Source organism: Salvia hispanica, chromosome 3 (assembly GCF_023119035.1).
Source record: "Salvia hispanica cultivar TCC Black 2014 chromosome 3, UniMelb_Shisp_WGS_1.0, whole genome shotgun sequence".
Classification (NCBI taxonomy): Eukaryota; Viridiplantae; Streptophyta; class Magnoliopsida; order Lamiales; family Lamiaceae; genus Salvia; species Salvia hispanica.
This window is the reverse complement of record NC_062967.1, coordinates 22,182,708-22,198,445: the sequence shown is the minus strand read 5'-3', so window position 1 is coordinate 22,198,445 and position 15,738 is coordinate 22,182,708. Positions and strand designations below refer to the sequence as shown.

At 38.0% G+C, this 15,738-nt stretch overlaps 1 protein-coding gene and 1 long non-coding RNA gene across 3 annotated transcripts; one reads left to right on the top strand and one right to left on the bottom strand.

Annotated features, from left to right (window-relative positions):
* Nucleotides 1-5,636: 5,636 nt before the first annotated feature.
* Nucleotides 5,637-8,384, bottom strand: LOC125216588. Of its 2 annotated transcripts, XR_007175429.1 has the most exons (4): nt 8,206-8,384; nt 7,554-7,671; nt 6,328-6,774; nt 5,637-6,196 (listed from the first exon to the last, which is right to left on the bottom strand). It is a non-coding gene; the product is annotated as an uncharacterized LOC125216588 (long non-coding RNA). The 2 variants fall into 2 exon arrangements; XR_007175430.1 differs by lacking the exon at nt 6,328-6,774.
* A 567-nt stretch (nt 8,385-8,951) lies between these two features.
* LOC125214652 (chloride channel protein CLC-f) lies at nt 8,952-14,614 on the top strand. Its single transcript, XM_048115770.1, has 9 exons — nt 8,952-9,404; nt 10,094-10,496; nt 10,830-11,024; nt 12,047-12,501; nt 12,611-12,715; nt 13,097-13,330; nt 13,469-13,675; nt 13,825-14,060; nt 14,222-14,614. Exons 1-9 carry the CDS (start codon nt 9,069-9,071, stop codon nt 14,316-14,318), a joined length of 2,268 nt encoding a protein of 755 aa, XP_047971727.1. The 5' UTR covers nt 8,952-9,068; the 3' UTR covers nt 14,319-14,614.
* Nucleotides 14,615-15,738: the final 1,124 nt, after the last annotated feature.

Here is a 15,738-nt window from a genome sequence, read left to right as displayed (position 1 = left end):
GTGCCGTTCTTTCTCTCTACAATATCTATCACCAACGCCATGGCGCTAATATGGTTTAATAAACATATGGAATAATGTAATAAATTATTGGAATGAAGGATGTGTAGAAGCATTTGAAGTACAGAATAAAGTAATAAACCTATATAATGAAGTAAAATGGGCTTGTAATGAAGCCGAAAAAATTTTCACAGCAGCACATCTCATCAAAAAAACTAGATCTAATGGCCCAGATTTGATCTCTAGTTCGGTCTTTAAAATTGGTTCGACATTGATCACAACTCTATGTAAGTGATACACACATATTTTAAATATTTTTAGGGGTTAGACCATCTCCAATCATATACCAAACTCAAATCCTTTGGTATTTTTTGTGAAATAACATCAAATATAGTGTTACTGCAGAAATTTTGTGATACAAAAACTAAAAAATGCTGTAAATTTTGAATTTAGTGTAAATGGTTGGAGTAAAACTACATGTTATGATGTATATTCAAAAATAGGTTTGAGTTTGGTGTAAATGGTTGGCGATGGTCTTAGATACTTAAGAGTTGGTTTGATTTGACTGAATATTTTGAGAATATTTTATTTATTTTTAGGGGTTAGAGACTTAAGAGTTGGTTTGATTTGATTGAATATTTTAGGAATATGTGTCTCACTTTTATTTATTAATTTTACAATAAAATGTGAGTAAAATAAATTAGTGGAATGTGAGGCCTATGCTTTGATGTATTTGGGATAGCCAAGGAGAAAAAGGATGCTAGGAAAATCCAAGACAACCGAGAGCTTATTGATGCATTGCCTGAAAAGAGAAGGCTGGAGGATGATGGTTACTCTTCCAGTGATGGTGAAGAGTCTCCGGCCTACAAGAAGCACAAGCAGATGGATAAACGGGATCACAACGATGAGTGGAAAATGACTGTTTTGAAGTCCAACAAGCTTGCAAGGCTCAAGCTGCTGCCAAGCTAACGTAAAGCAGACAGAGTAGAGCAGACTTGATTTTCTGAAGAAGGCTCCTGAAACTTTTCTTGGCTCATAAACCTCTTCTTCATATAATATTTATCTGTTTAATTGTCTGATTTCATCTTTGGGTAGTGTTGATTTGCAGTCTAAAATCCTCGTGCGGGTCGTTGCATGTGAAAACAAATTCTCTCGTTGCTCAGTAGGTGAATCTGTGAGGGAGAGATCAAGGTGAATATGCACCAAAATAGGATTCAATAAGGACAAAAATGTCTTAAATAAAAACTAATGAGGTTATTTTCGACAAAACATATATGTATCCAATGTTTATTATTTTCGACAAAACATATATGTATCCAATGTTTAAAGTAGCTTAATCAAACAAAAGTTAAGCTAAACTAAGATTTTTGACATAGCAACCAAACACTATAACAAGATAACTATCTAAGACTCAATCATGCAAAATTGGACTCACCAACCTTATCATATCATATACTAACAAGGCAATCAAACGCACTCTTAGGAGTCGTTTGGTTGTTAACATGAGTTACGAAGATGTTCGGGCCACCATTTGGTTTATAATCAAAGCATGTAACTAATCATAGCATTACTGATGTTTGGTTGCACATTTATTAAAATGAGACAATGCTCATCCAGCTGTTTGGTTGATTGTATTAATATAGTGACATACTGTGTGATAAATTTTTTGCACCTGGGGTTTTCTCATTATTTCAATAATCCACCAAATATTAATACCACGACTCTCTCCTTTGTTTTTTCATTCCCGCGCAGTTGTCCCCAACAAATTTCCCCCAACCTGCGGCGACTCGCTTAGGGCATCTCGGTGGTGAATTTCAGGTTAGCTCATTCGATTATATTGTGTGTTTCTATCGGTATGTTGTTGATTGGTTGATATAAACGGTGTATCTCGATTTGGATTTTCAGTTTTAATTTCCACCATGACATCCTAGTTCATTATTAAGATCGTTCATATGTTTGTATGCCGTTCGTTGTGTCGCGTAATACAAATCAAGAGTCAATTTCAACTGGAGATTGTTTGTGATTTTAGCTTAATTGTGTAGTTTTGGTTTCATAGCGTGGTAACTTAACTCCTGCTCTTTCATCGCGTAATACTTTTTTGTTGGTTGTTGCGACTCCTGCTCTTTCATTACTCAAAGCTATGGTCGATCCTCGAACAAATGCACCCAATGTTGATGGTAGCCAAAGCTCACAAGGTGTGGTTCGTTATACACATACACAGATCTCTACTTTGAGCGTAGTTAAGTAGTTACACATTTTATTTGTAATTTGATTGCTTTATGTTACTCATTTTGACTTAGGTAGCAGCCAATACCGAAGGAGGTCCTAGTATCAGAGAAATGACACAGGGCGTCGTCCGTGGTCTGATCACGAAGAAGCTGTACTCATCTCAGCTTTGAAGGAATTGGTGGCTCTTGGATGGAAATCGGATAATGGTTTCCTAGGTGGCTATTTGAACAAGATTGAAGAGTGTTTGCAAACTGAGTTTCCAAGAACTGATATTAAAGCAAATCCACATATCCAGTCTAAGAAAACAACATTGAAAAGGAACTACAATCTACTGTCGATGATCCTTGATCGAAGTGGAGTTGGTTTCAACATGCACGGGGATGATTTTAAAATTGATTGCTCGGATGACCAATGGAATCAAATTGTGAAGGTATGTGATTCACATCCAAATTTTGAACACCGATTCTCTTATACAGATGATTTGACATAACTTCTAATGATATTGTCCTGGTTCTCTGCAGCAAGACAGCCATGCCCGGGGAATGCGCACAAAGGCGTGGCCTTACTGGGAGGATTAGAAGGTGATCTTTTGAACACCGATTCTCTTATACAGATGATTTGACATAACTTCTAATGATATTGTCCTGGTTCTCTGCAGCAAGACAGCCATGCCCGAGGAATGCGCACAAAGGCGTGGCCTTACTGGGAGGATTAGAAGGTGATCTTCGGGAAAGATAGGGCAACTGGGAGGACTGCCGAGGGGGTAGCTGAAGCTGCTAGAGACAGTCTGCCCGGCGCGCCTGTTACGGAGATAGGTGAGAGCAGCGATTACCTTCCAAGCTTTGAAGATTTCATAGGATACGATCAAGTTCATGCAACCTTTGGGAACAATGTGCTGGATGATAATAGTGCACAAAGTGGGAAGAATGCAAACGCAAACACTCAGGTTCCACCGAAGGTCAAGCGTAAGCGCAAAGTCAGCTCTGATGATGATGGTCTTGTCCAAATGTTAGGAAAGATGTTCGCTAACACCAGCGCTCGTTTGGATACTTTGGCAGCCCGCATTGGCTATGAAATGGATTTGGTGAAAGCCAGACAGGAAATTTTCCGTCATTTGGGCAACATACCAGAGCTGACCGAGAATGAAAGTTATGATCTTTGCGACATCATTGGAAAGGAGAGCTCGAGACTTGAGATTTTCACAGGACTCCCTGATGCTTCGAAACTTGGATATGCGAAGCGAGTCTTTGGAAAAGGAAGCTCGCCCCTAGCCGATCAAATGCTTAAAATATGGCCTGCCTTTTGACCCATCTGTCTTGCGCCGATTACTTTTGTTATTTAAAAAACTATGCACTTTTGGTAAATTGCAGTTATATCATGCCGGTGTGGTAGTCTATAATCTTTTGTAGGTTAATATCAACAGTTGCTTTTTGAGAACTACTTCTATTATGGTTGTATTTGGCATGTAATTAGGCAGGCAATATGACTACTCTATTATGTAGGCAGGCAAAATGTTGTGTTATGACTACTCTGTTTTTTATAGATATATGACTTTCTATCTTCACTTCCTATTGAGTTGGTGGGTCTGCCTATTTCTCCTTCTTTGCTGAAATTATATTTTGTTATGTCATTATAAAGAATGTGAGAAAGATCTATTCTCTTTCGATGAAGCATGAAATTGGAATTAAGAAATCAATCTTAGCTCTAACATCATCTTTCCAATATTATGTGCACACTTCAATTATCACAATAAACACTAGATTCTCCCATTTTAATGCACTTTTTCGAGCCAGCATAATTCCTATAACCCCATATGATACACCGCGGCAACATAATTAAAAATTTAACACACTTGAACACAGAATCATTGGTTTCAATGAAGCAAAATGAGAATACTCATTGTGTTAAACAAAAGAATTTAAACATAGCGCCAAAAAATGTCATTTCATTAAGTGAAAATAGTTATTGCTATGCAAGAACAATGACCTTCAATACATAATGTAGTAGATAATCTAAGCTACGGTCCGATAATGAAGACACCACTCATAACCGTGAGGTGTCGGACCAAAGAAAGGCAGCAACTTGTCGCGACTACTAAATGTTGGGTTTATGGAGCATTCTCGGCATTGCAAGTGGGCTGGACGACGCACACGAATAGGCCAAATTTGGACTATTGGGTGGGAATTCTCTGGATAATATACGAGGGCCTTTTTTCTCAACCCTCGCATGAGACTTTCCTTTGGCGTCGGGAACATAGTATCGCACCTCCTTCTTGTTGGTTGACTCCAGGTCCAGTGGGCCACCTTCATCAAACATGAGCTTGCGACGGGAAAGTGAGAACGGATTCTTGCTATTCACCTCAGCTCCGTCAATAATCGGTGCGATCACCTCCGGTGCATCATGGCGTGCAGACTGAGGTGAATCTGATAGCACGATGAAAGTTTTCTCAGCCTCTTCTTTGACGGAATTCAATGCAAACAACTCATATAGTTGAGGGTAAGCGGGGTCACCACGTTTGTGATAGGCTCCGAGAAGGGGGTTTCGCTGCAATAACATAACAACATACGTGAGTTGACAAGAATTTGAATGAAATATCCACACATACAGCAATGAACTTACCTCCAATTCGTCATGCCAATTTGGAGTTGCAACAATGACTTTGTTGCTAGGAGCGTCCCAGTAGGTTCCCTCCAAACGAATGATCTCATTGAAAGTCTTGTAACGGTTTTCCATAAAGTGAAGCCGATCAACTAGTTCGAACCACTCAAATGAGTAGCCAGGCTTCAACTCGATGGCGATCTTTGACTCGACGAAGAAACGGCTGGGAAACATGGTTCCCTCGAACCCGGTAGCATGTTTGAGACGTATCAATGTACCGAGAAGCACCGAGTTAATCTCATGACTGCACTTTGAATCATATAGGAAAGAGCTTTCAATGGAGATGTTATCTAACATTGTCGATGCAAGAGGAGCTTAAGGAAGTAAGATCCGGGAACTCCAAATGGTTGATATATATAGATAATATGTATTGGACTCTCAAAGACACACATTCAATGGAGTGCCAACTGGAATGTGGAGATGAATATCTACATTGTCCATATTTATTGCATAAAGATCTCCATGAATTCACAAGTACTAAAAACTTAAGTTTTTGACATGCAACCACCCATTTTAATTGTGATGTGTAGCCTACATTGGGTAGATTTACGTCCATTCTTCCATCTATTATGCCTAGGAATAAGATTGAAAGCACCATTCACATTATTAGATAACTGCTACTATGAAAAGAAGATGTAGTTCAATGCTTCATTAACCACTTTCACATTTTTAGAAATCTTTGTATTAAAAGATCTGTGGCATTTGCATCGATATTAATAACGCACATTTAACAAAATGGAGTAACAATACAATTGAATAGAAAATGCTGAGATCATTTCATTAAACAGAAATGGAGATGGATCCTAACAAAATAGAATAATATGGTTCAATTACATAAACCAGAATCCAAAATTAGTTGCACCAAGTTTTAACATAAACTTCCAGATTGCAAACAGAATTAGACACTAGAACAGTTTCCCTAACACAACACCTAACAAGAACAAGATTATACCCATGACACAACCAACAAATAGTTCATCCGGAGTTCAGCCTGAAATCTTCCACAAACACCACATTCTTTTACATTGTTTAACAGCCTTTTGTTTTTTTTAGATTCAGAGTTGCCTGCTACTTTAGCTGAACTTCAAGCTTGATTCAATACATAATTTGGAAGCTTCCCATCTCCATTACGGCTATGATAATCGTCACACCATAGAAAAGACCCAGAATGTTTTGCGTTTGTTGGACATTTGTAGAAGAATCTGCCACTATGAGTTGCTTCCTTTCCATCACAAAACAATGACATCTTGCCCCACCACAGTGACACTCGGGTATCATGTCTCTGTCCTCAGTGGACGTCGACATTAGCTTGCTGTAAAACATCAACAAATATTTGAGTTAAGGGTCAGTAAGTCGCATAAGAATCTTAAGAATCCATAAATGAGACAAAATATGCAACTAAAATTTTTAAAACTTAAACTGAGATTGATGCAAAATACACACATTAGACCGCATAGAATTAACCAATTCATCCCGCATTTGAGTCCATGATGTACTTGTCTCAACTTGGTCTATGAATTCTAGATCTCCCCCAGCTTCCTCATTGTCTGCATTCTGTGTTGCTGAATCAATTTTTTGTTCTATGGGATCGTTGTTCATTTTCCCTTGAATGAAATTATGGAGTAAGAAGCATGCCATTACTATCCGGATTTGGATCTTAATCGGATAGAAACTAGCACTCCTTAGGATTCCCCACCCCATCTTAAGAACAGCAAAAGCTCGCTCGATAACGTTACGAGCCTTACTATGCCGTAAATTAAACAACTCCCTCGCATTTTGGGGTCTTTGAGTGCCAACGCCCCATTCCTTCAAGTGATATCGAAAATTTTTGTACAGCGTCAAGAATCCTTTGCAGTTTGCGTATCCATTTTAATGATAGAAAGTAATTTCCTAAAAAAAGACCAAAGTCGAATAAGTGATTTTAAGAACTAGTATAACAAAATGAAATATTTTTTAGAAACAAAATAGTTGCAAAGGCTGTGAAATTCATTCAACCTTTGGGCACCCTCAATCCCCCATCTCTACTAACTGCATATCTAAGCACTCGAGAATCACCCGCCGATCCTTCTTACCCGGGTAGAAAATATAAGAATCTCATGTTGCGGTCACATGCAACAAGAGTGTTAGTAGAGATTTTTCCGTTCCAAGTTCAATACCGTGGCTTATCTGCATTACTAACGAGGACATTTATATATGTCTCGTCCAATGCGCCAATATACCCCTAAGATGGAACACAAAATTTCAGTAAGATTAAAAAAATCAGTAGCCATACCTAATTACACGACATTACCTTAAAATGTTTCTATCAATTATCAACACATGAGTTGGTCATTGGCTCAGGTTGAGGCACTAGAATTGAATGAAGCTTGAGGATCGCTCTTAAAATAAGATGAACATAATATGATATTGTTTCTCCGAAGTGCATAAAATCATAGCCAAATATACGATTTTTCTTGTGATGGGCAAGAATGCTAAGAAAAATAGCTACTTGTTCATCCAATAACACATAGCTACCATCTCGCAGACCTCCAATATCTCTCAAAAGAATACACAAACGATCAAATGCATTCCTATCCATATGTAGGTTATTAAAACAGTCTATGTCACTAACAGATACGAGCCTATTCACATGCTTCACATGTGGTGGCACCCTATCTATTAATGAATACCTAATGAGACGCTGCCTCGCACATCGTCCAAATCACCTTCTTCTCCTCAATTGTAAGTACGCAATTATAACCGCTTGTATACGGAAGAGACTCACTATATCTTCTATCATCAAATACACTGCGTTGGATAATCGAAATAGACGGGTTATCGAAGCTAAGCATACAATCAGTAGGATTTAGTTTACTGCAAAAACATAATCTAGAAAAACATAATCTAGATAAATTTTACATGTACTGAAGCTAAGAAATTTGTATGATATACAAATTTAATCCAAGTTAAATCAGGAAGCTTGCTTGAACAGAAAAACCAAAATCAACTGATGCAGTCCGTATTAAAAAACTGAGATTGACCCTCTAAATACCCAAAATTGATGCATCATTCACAAAAAAAGGGAGATTAACCAATTTCAAACCCAAATATGCTCACTATAAACCCAAAATATCAAAAAGTCTCTTGTATTTTCAAAAAAATATGGGCATTTTTCCAAATATGTAATTAAATCAGATTGCCACAACTCGAATAGCATATGGTTGTTAATATGACACACAATTTACAAAATCTTCCGTAACAAGATGCGAAACATGATTCGACCAAAATCCATAAGAAAACGTCCAGAAATTTGACCAGTTTCGATTAAAATCGTGAAACTACCTAACTACGGACGAATCGGTTGTGTTGGGCGAGATCGTCGTTGGCCCTTGTTTCTCTGAAAAATCTTCAAGAATGAATGGGGTGTGAAACGATTTTCTAAGTTTGACCCCTTTATTTCAAAATGGAGAGGGGGTGAAGGGTAGTTGGGACAAAAATTGAATGTATCGGGCACGTCGTCCAATGAATGGTAATAATCAGATGAACAAATACAGATACATATACGCTGAAATGTAGATGAACAGTGAGGGCCTTGCTTATTAAAACTGGCCACCGGAATAAATATCAATGTAACCAAATAGTGGGTATCATCCGGATAAAGATTAATAACTCGACGAATCATAATAACCAAACGACTCCTAAAGGAAAAGCATCCCTAACCACAAAGAAACCATGTGACTATATTGACTTCTTCTCAATAAATTATAACAGCATCATTTAACATATAACACCATCGGTAACCTGAATATACAACGGTCCTGTTACTTAATACTCCGTTGTTAATACACTAATACACTGTTTATTAATCGTTAACTTAACATAGTGTATAAGATTGAAAACTTAAAATATTGGTTAAATACTTTGAATATTGAATATTTGAAATAATTTCGGTATATACATGTACTACTCCATAATGTAACATAGTTTTAGATAATTTTCCTTTTCGAGAAAAAACGGTAATTAGCGGATAACAAATCAGTATATTTTGAGATGTTATATTTCCCCAAATTGATAGAGAAAAAGAAAAAGAAAAAGAAAAAGAAAAAGAAAACGTGAAAAGGGGTCAAAATCTCCAAACCCCGAGCGATGGAGGGGATGTCTCTTCTTCATTAAGGGGAGCCGGAGACCGGAGGTGATCTCGAGCTATGTCGTCGGCCGCCGACTACAACGATCGCGCCATTCTATTGCGCTCCAATTCCGACGACGATCTGGAGCACGGCCCCTCTCAATCCCCCCAAACCAGCCTCGCCTCCGATCTCTTGAAGCGCCTCGATCGCGGCCTCAGCGCTTCCGGCCGCCGATTGACCGTCCACCACCGCGTTTCCTCTTCTCCCCCCTCCTCTCCCTCGCCTTCTCATCGCCCTATTGCCGCCTCCGATGATTCGCTCGGGGACGGCGCGCCTCCCGAGTGGGCATTGCTGCTTATCGGCTGCCTCCTCGGCGTTGCTACCGGCCTCTTTGTTGCCATTTTTAATCGCGGGGTTAGTTCAAGTTTTGATTTTTAATGCTTTTTTTTGTTGGATTGACTGTTTTTCCTCAATCTTATTATAGATTTTGTTAGCTGGGAATCTTTTTTTTTTTTTTGTGAGTAATGAATGACAGAGTTATATGAAGGGGAAAGTCTTGCTATGTGATGTAGATTCAACGCTATGAGTTAGTTGCAATAAATTAGTTAGATAGATATATGCTTATATTGGTGCCCTGTTAATTCTTTAGGGTACTAGGATGAATGTTGTTAGTACCAAATAGAGAACTCAGTGTAGTAAATATTGAATTATTCAACTTCCAAATACTTTTGGAATTTCGAATTATCCGATATAATGGCTAGCATGGTGGCTGATTCGTTTGCAGATATGGTATAACTTTTATATTGTTCAAAAACTGGTCAAGTGCATTGTGAACTTTCATGATATTAACTGCATTGCAAGCTTTCATTGAACATTTAATCAGTTTAAAACTCGGAAATGATTTGATGGAAAAACTTGCTAAGACATTTTATTATAACATAATTATGCAGAAGAAGTTTTAACTTCATAAACAGGTGTTATCTGTGAAGCACTCATCTGGTCATCAGTCCTTTTTTAATCTTAGATTAGTTTAGTAGATCGGAACCTAATTTATTTCATCATAAATGTCTGAATTTTGTTTATTTAATTTTATTTTAATTCAGGTACATGTGGTACATGAATGGGCATGGGCTGGCACCCCAAACGAAGGTGCTGCTTGGCTTCGGCTTCAAAGGCTAACTGATACTTGGCACCGTATACTTTTAATACCAGTTTTAGGTGGAGTTATTGTAGGTGTTTTGCATGGACTTCTAGAAATATTGGGTCAAATAAAGCAATCTACTTCTTCACAAGAACAAGGCTTAGATGTGTTTGCTGCAATCTTTCCTGTACTGAAGGCTGTCCAGGCTGGTGTGACCTTAGGAACTGGTTGTTCTTTAGGTCCTGAAGGCCCTAGCGTTGATATTGGAAAATCATGTGCCAATGGATTCTCACTGATGATGGAGAACAATAGAGAAAGGAAAATTGCTCTTGTTGCTGCTGGTGCGGCTGCTGGAATTTCTTCTGGTATCCCCACGTCTTTATCTTCTTTGATCTTTTTATCACATCTATTCTTTTTTATCACATCTATGTAGTATGTATTAAGTTTTTGAATGTCACCCGTTTGTGTTAGTGTTGATGTTGTTTCTTCTCTTCTTGCCTTTTTAACATTTGTATTCTTTTGGGTTTGGGAAGGTCTTCCTTGGAATCTTCATGAGTATTTGGTCTTTGTTACTTACTGCTGCATACGGTATTGGTTGAGTATGAAAAGATGGGATTATTAACTATTGCGTCCACTTCAATAGTTTTTTTAATCTTTATTAAAGCCCTATCTCATTGTATTCTCCATGTGTACCACAGGTTTTAATGCAGCTGTTGCTGGATGTTTCTTTGCTATTGAAACGGTTTTGAGGCCTCTCAGTGCTGAAAACTCTCCTCCATTTACGACAGCAATGATAATTTTGGCCTCAGTTGTCTCATCAACTGTATCAAATGCTGTTCTTGGGGAGAAACAAGCTTTCACAGTGCCCACGTATGATTTGAAATCTGCTGCTGGTATTTGATCTGATTCTAGATTTTGAAAATAATATTTGGGCCTGCTGTCTGACAATCTTGTGAATACTCATGAATAGCTCTGATGTGAATTTTCAGTATGAATTAGTTTATCAAGCCACACACATATATCTTTTTCTATTTTTCTTGATCTTGGCTTGTATGGTAAGTAAGAAAAGAATTACTACCTCCCTCCTTGAAAATTAGAAACTTTTGAAACGGCATTGGTTTTAATACACAATTGGTAAAGTAAGAGAAGGAGAGAAAAATTGGGTAAAGTAATAGACCGGAAAAGAAAAGGTAGTAGAAGTAGTTTTAGTGGATTGTGGGGACCACTTCCTAAAATAGAAAGTTTATTTAGTTTCTATTTTTAAATAGACCAAAATGGAAATAGTTTCTATTTTTAAGGGATGGAGGTAGTATTAACCTCGGTGTTTACACCACATTTTTAGCATACAGAGAATGTGGTGGGCTCCTGGTTATATAGCAGGATGATTCCTCTACTGCATTCCCATTATAAATTCTAAATACTAGCAGAATGCTTCCGTTAACTAATGATTTAAATTTGTTCATTACTAGTGAAAACGAGTTCTGATAAAAAGTAGAATGCGGAAAATAAAAGACATTAATATAATTTAAGGGCCACATTGTATTGGATTAGATAATTTTCTTCTGATTGTTACACAATCTTTTATAGGATCCAATTCTAGCTATACATGTAAGATTTATTCTGATTCTAGTAAATATTCTCTTGATTTGGTTTTCCTTGATTTTTGTTTGATTATTGCCTTTGGTAGAGATCTTCTTTCCAACAAGTTCAAATACTTAATTGCTTCTCCATTGTCCAGCATGAAAAACCTGTCTTTTGCTGAGTCTCATTGATTCTTTAATAGATAGACCTTTCACATAATAAATTTGATTGAAAAGCAAAGTTTAACTACCGATGTATGAGCAAAAGTTAACTGTTGTATCTTGCTGAGTGTGAATATATATCTGACCATTGGATTCTCAAAATCATTGCTCAGAGCTACCATTGTATCTAATACTGGGGATGCTATGTGGAGTTGTAAGTGTGGCTTTCACTCGCTTGCTGGATTGGTTCACAAACATATTTCAGTTTATCAAAGAAAAGTATGGGCTTCCAGATGTAGTCTGCCCTGCTCTAGGAGGTTTAGGAGCTGGTCTAATAGCACTTAAATATCCGGGAATATTGTATTGGGGGTTCACCAATGTTGATGAGATATTACGTACTGGAAAAACTGCTTCAGCACCAGGAATCTGGCTACTTGCTCAATTAGCTGCAGCAAAAGTTGTTGCTACTGCACTATGTAGGGGATCTGGCCTCGTTGGTGGCTTATATGCCCCAAGTTTGATGATTGGTGCTGCTGTGGGTGCCGTATTTGGTGGCTGTGCTGGTGAGATTATCAACACTGCTATTCCCGGAAACACTGCTGTTGCTGAGCCACAGGCCTATGCTCTGGTAATATGCTCTATGGCTTTCTTCTTGACTGTACATCTTTCGAATATATCTTTTGGTAAATGCCATCGAACTATTTCCTTTACCAATGACACTTTGAACGCTACTCTAGGTGGGAATGGCTGCAACATTAGCCTCAGTCTGCTCAGTACCTTTAACTTCGGTTCTTCTTCTGTTTGAGCTCACCAGAGATTACAGAATCTTGCTTCCACTCATGGTAAATAATCTTGCTCAGAATTAAGATACCGTTCTATATCATCATGCTTCCCTAAAATGAAATTGTTTCTAAAATTTAAATAATTTTTGTTGCATTATCAGTTTTCATTTGTGTCAATAGTTTCTAAAATATAAGTAATATAATATGCTTTAAAATTGTTATGTAACATTCCCTAAACTCATATATATATCCATAACCTGCAATATTTTTACCTTGTATGTGAGGTTATAAATGAATAGAAGCCATACTTATTGATTGTTTCCCTATTAAGTGGCCTTTGAATGGTTTACTATGATATAATAAACCATTTTTTGGGTGCTCATTTTAAATTTAACGAGCATCATTTTACAATAAGTTCCTTGATTTTACTTATTGCAACAGGGTGCAGTTGGATTGGCAATATGGGTGCCCTCTGTGACAACTCAGCCAAAAGAGTCAGAGGCATTGAATACAAAGATTTCTCCGAGAGGTTATTCTGCTGTTTCACCTAGGGAAGACAAGGATGATGATGTTTGGAGGCGAACTAGTCACAGAAATGATATAGAACTCTCTGCCATTGAAAACTTTAGTGGTCATAAACAAATAGATGTTGACATTTTACTGGAAAATATGAAGGTTCATCCTTTTCCTTTACCTTTCGAAGTCATTCATCTAATAAAGCCAAGTAGTGCATATTTTTACCTTATGCATTGCTTTTTGGTAATCTTTTCTTCACAGAAATCAATTTAAATGATGTTTTTTCTACTCTATCAGGTTTCACAGGCAATGTCAAGCAACTTCTTAAAGATATCCCCGAACCAAACTGTGAGGGAGGCCCTGAGTTGCATGCGTGATGGTCAGCATGATTGTCTTCTTGTGGTTGAAGATGAAGATTTTCTAGAAGGAATCTTGACAGATGGGGATATCAAACGCTGGTTGACGAAAAGATTTGGTGACTCTTCTAGCAGTGATTCAGCAGATGTATGCTATTTTCATTTTCTCAGTGATCTCAAATGAAAATCCATTTTAGATACAAATCTCTGTTTGTCGCTTCTCTTTCGTGTCCAATTGGTTCTTGTTTGCAAATGGTTGCTGATGTATGATGGACTTTCTTGCGAATCCTTTTGCAGGTAAATACTTGCACTATTTCCTCTATCTTAACTCGTGGGATAAGCTATAATGGGCGAGAATGTGGACCTTTGATTTGCTATCCAGATACTGATCTGACAATGGCCAAGCAGCTGATGGAGGCAAAGGGAATCAAACAGTTGCCTGTGATCAAGCGTGCAGAAGATGGTCAGAGAGAAAGGAGAAGACGCAAGATTGCAGGAGTTCTTTATTACGATTCAGTGTGGACTTGTCTCAGGTAACTAAATTGAATTTTCCAATGCCTAGTTATATATGTTTGTGTGTGAAAGGCCTAATATAGAGTTAGATCACGATTAAATTTCGATGGCTGCACTAAATTAGAGCTTTACTTGACATCTCTTTTACATCTTTCTGGTGATTGCCTTTCTGCTTGTTCAGAGACGAACTGTATCGTCAAAAGTCAGTCATGCTGTATGAAGAAGATGATGCCAGGAAGTTAATGATAACAAACGGCCATCAACGACAAAGCGTTTGATAAAAAAGGCAATCAACATTTCATATGTGCTTGAGTTGAGAGATCAAAAAACTTACACCAGAAAATCATTTTTGCATCAGAAATCTTTCTCAGTCCTTTTGACCAGTGACTATAAATGTAATATAGCTCTTACTTCTTTCTTGTACATGATAATTTCCGGTGGTTTAAATTGTCGACTACCGGAAAGATCTGAGTTACGTTGAATATTTTTGGCAGGAAATGTAAGTTCTCAACGACCATTGTAATGTATAAAAGCTTAACACAAAGTCAATATATCGAACTTCTATTGTTTTTTATGCATTTGAATCTCAATCCGTGAACTAAGCTAAATATTTAGTGGAGGTCCTAGCAAGTTTGTTAAATTGATGTTGTGATTATTTAATTTTTTAACTAGTATAGTGCTTAATTTTATTATGTTGGGGTAGGGATGTCAATCAGGTCAGCAAAGCGGGTTTCGGGCTAATTCTACTCGGATTGCGGGTCAACCGGATGCGGGGTTAATTTGGTTGTGATTTGTATCGGGTAATAAAAGTTCAACCTTAGTAAGTATTCGGGTTTCAGGCTAGCCCACCGGGCTAATCGGGCAATTGCTTAGTAAGTATTCGGGTTTCAGGCTAGCCCACCGGGCTAATCGGGCAATTGCTGATAAAATTAACATATGAACAATTCAATATGTAATGATGAAAATTAGTTATATATTTAGTACGTAAATATTTAATTATGGTAAATGTGAGGTATATGCTTAAACTCAAACATGATCAAATATTATATTTTACGATTTGTATAAATAAAATAAAAATAAACATATTTCAAGAAATTTTAAAGCATGATTAGATAATACTCCCTTGTTTCCGCATGCGTCTATCGTTGTTTGAACCTATTGCTAACACATCGGTTGCGCATGATATATGAGTTCTTCCAGCAGCATCCCAATTAGACATGGCCAAACCAAACCGGACCGCCGGTTAACCGGCGGTTCGGAACCGGAACCGGAATCGGACGACGGTTCCGGTTCGAAATCCGGTTACACGATTTTTACGGTTCGGTTACGGTTCAAGAAATATGCAACCGGAACCGGCGGTTAACCGCCGGTTCGGAACCGCCGCCGGTTAACCGGTTAACCGGAAAAAGTAGCCGTTCGCCGATAGGTTCCGAGGGTTGCAGGGGGTAGGTCTGAAAAAGCACGGTTAACCGCCGGTTTGTGTCGGAAACCGGCGGTTTGTGTCAGAAAACCGGCGGTTCCTGACACAAAACCGCCAGGTTCCTGACACAAAACCGCCCGATTCCCGCCGGTTCGGGCTTAGGGTTCGGGCGTAGGGTCTAGGAGTTCCAGGCGTAGGGTCTGAAAAAAGTTTCGGAAACAGCCGGTTTCCGAAGCCGTTTCAAATTTTGAATTTTAATTTTTTTTTTTTTTTTTTTT

Bases quoted from the DNA above. Each gene is read 5' to 3' on its own strand.
- LOC125214652 (XM_048115770.1), top strand. From the start codon at position 9,069: ATGTCGTCGGCCGCCGACTACAACGATCGCGCCATTCTATTGCGCTCC. The intron at 13,676-13,824 runs GTATGCTATTTT...ATCCTTTTGCAG, and splicing joins CTAGCAGTGATTCAGCAGAT to GTAAATACTTGCACTATTTC. The intron at 14,061-14,221 runs GTAACTAAATTG...CTGCTTGTTCAG, and splicing joins TCAGTGTGGACTTGTCTCAG to AGACGAACTGTATCGTCAAA.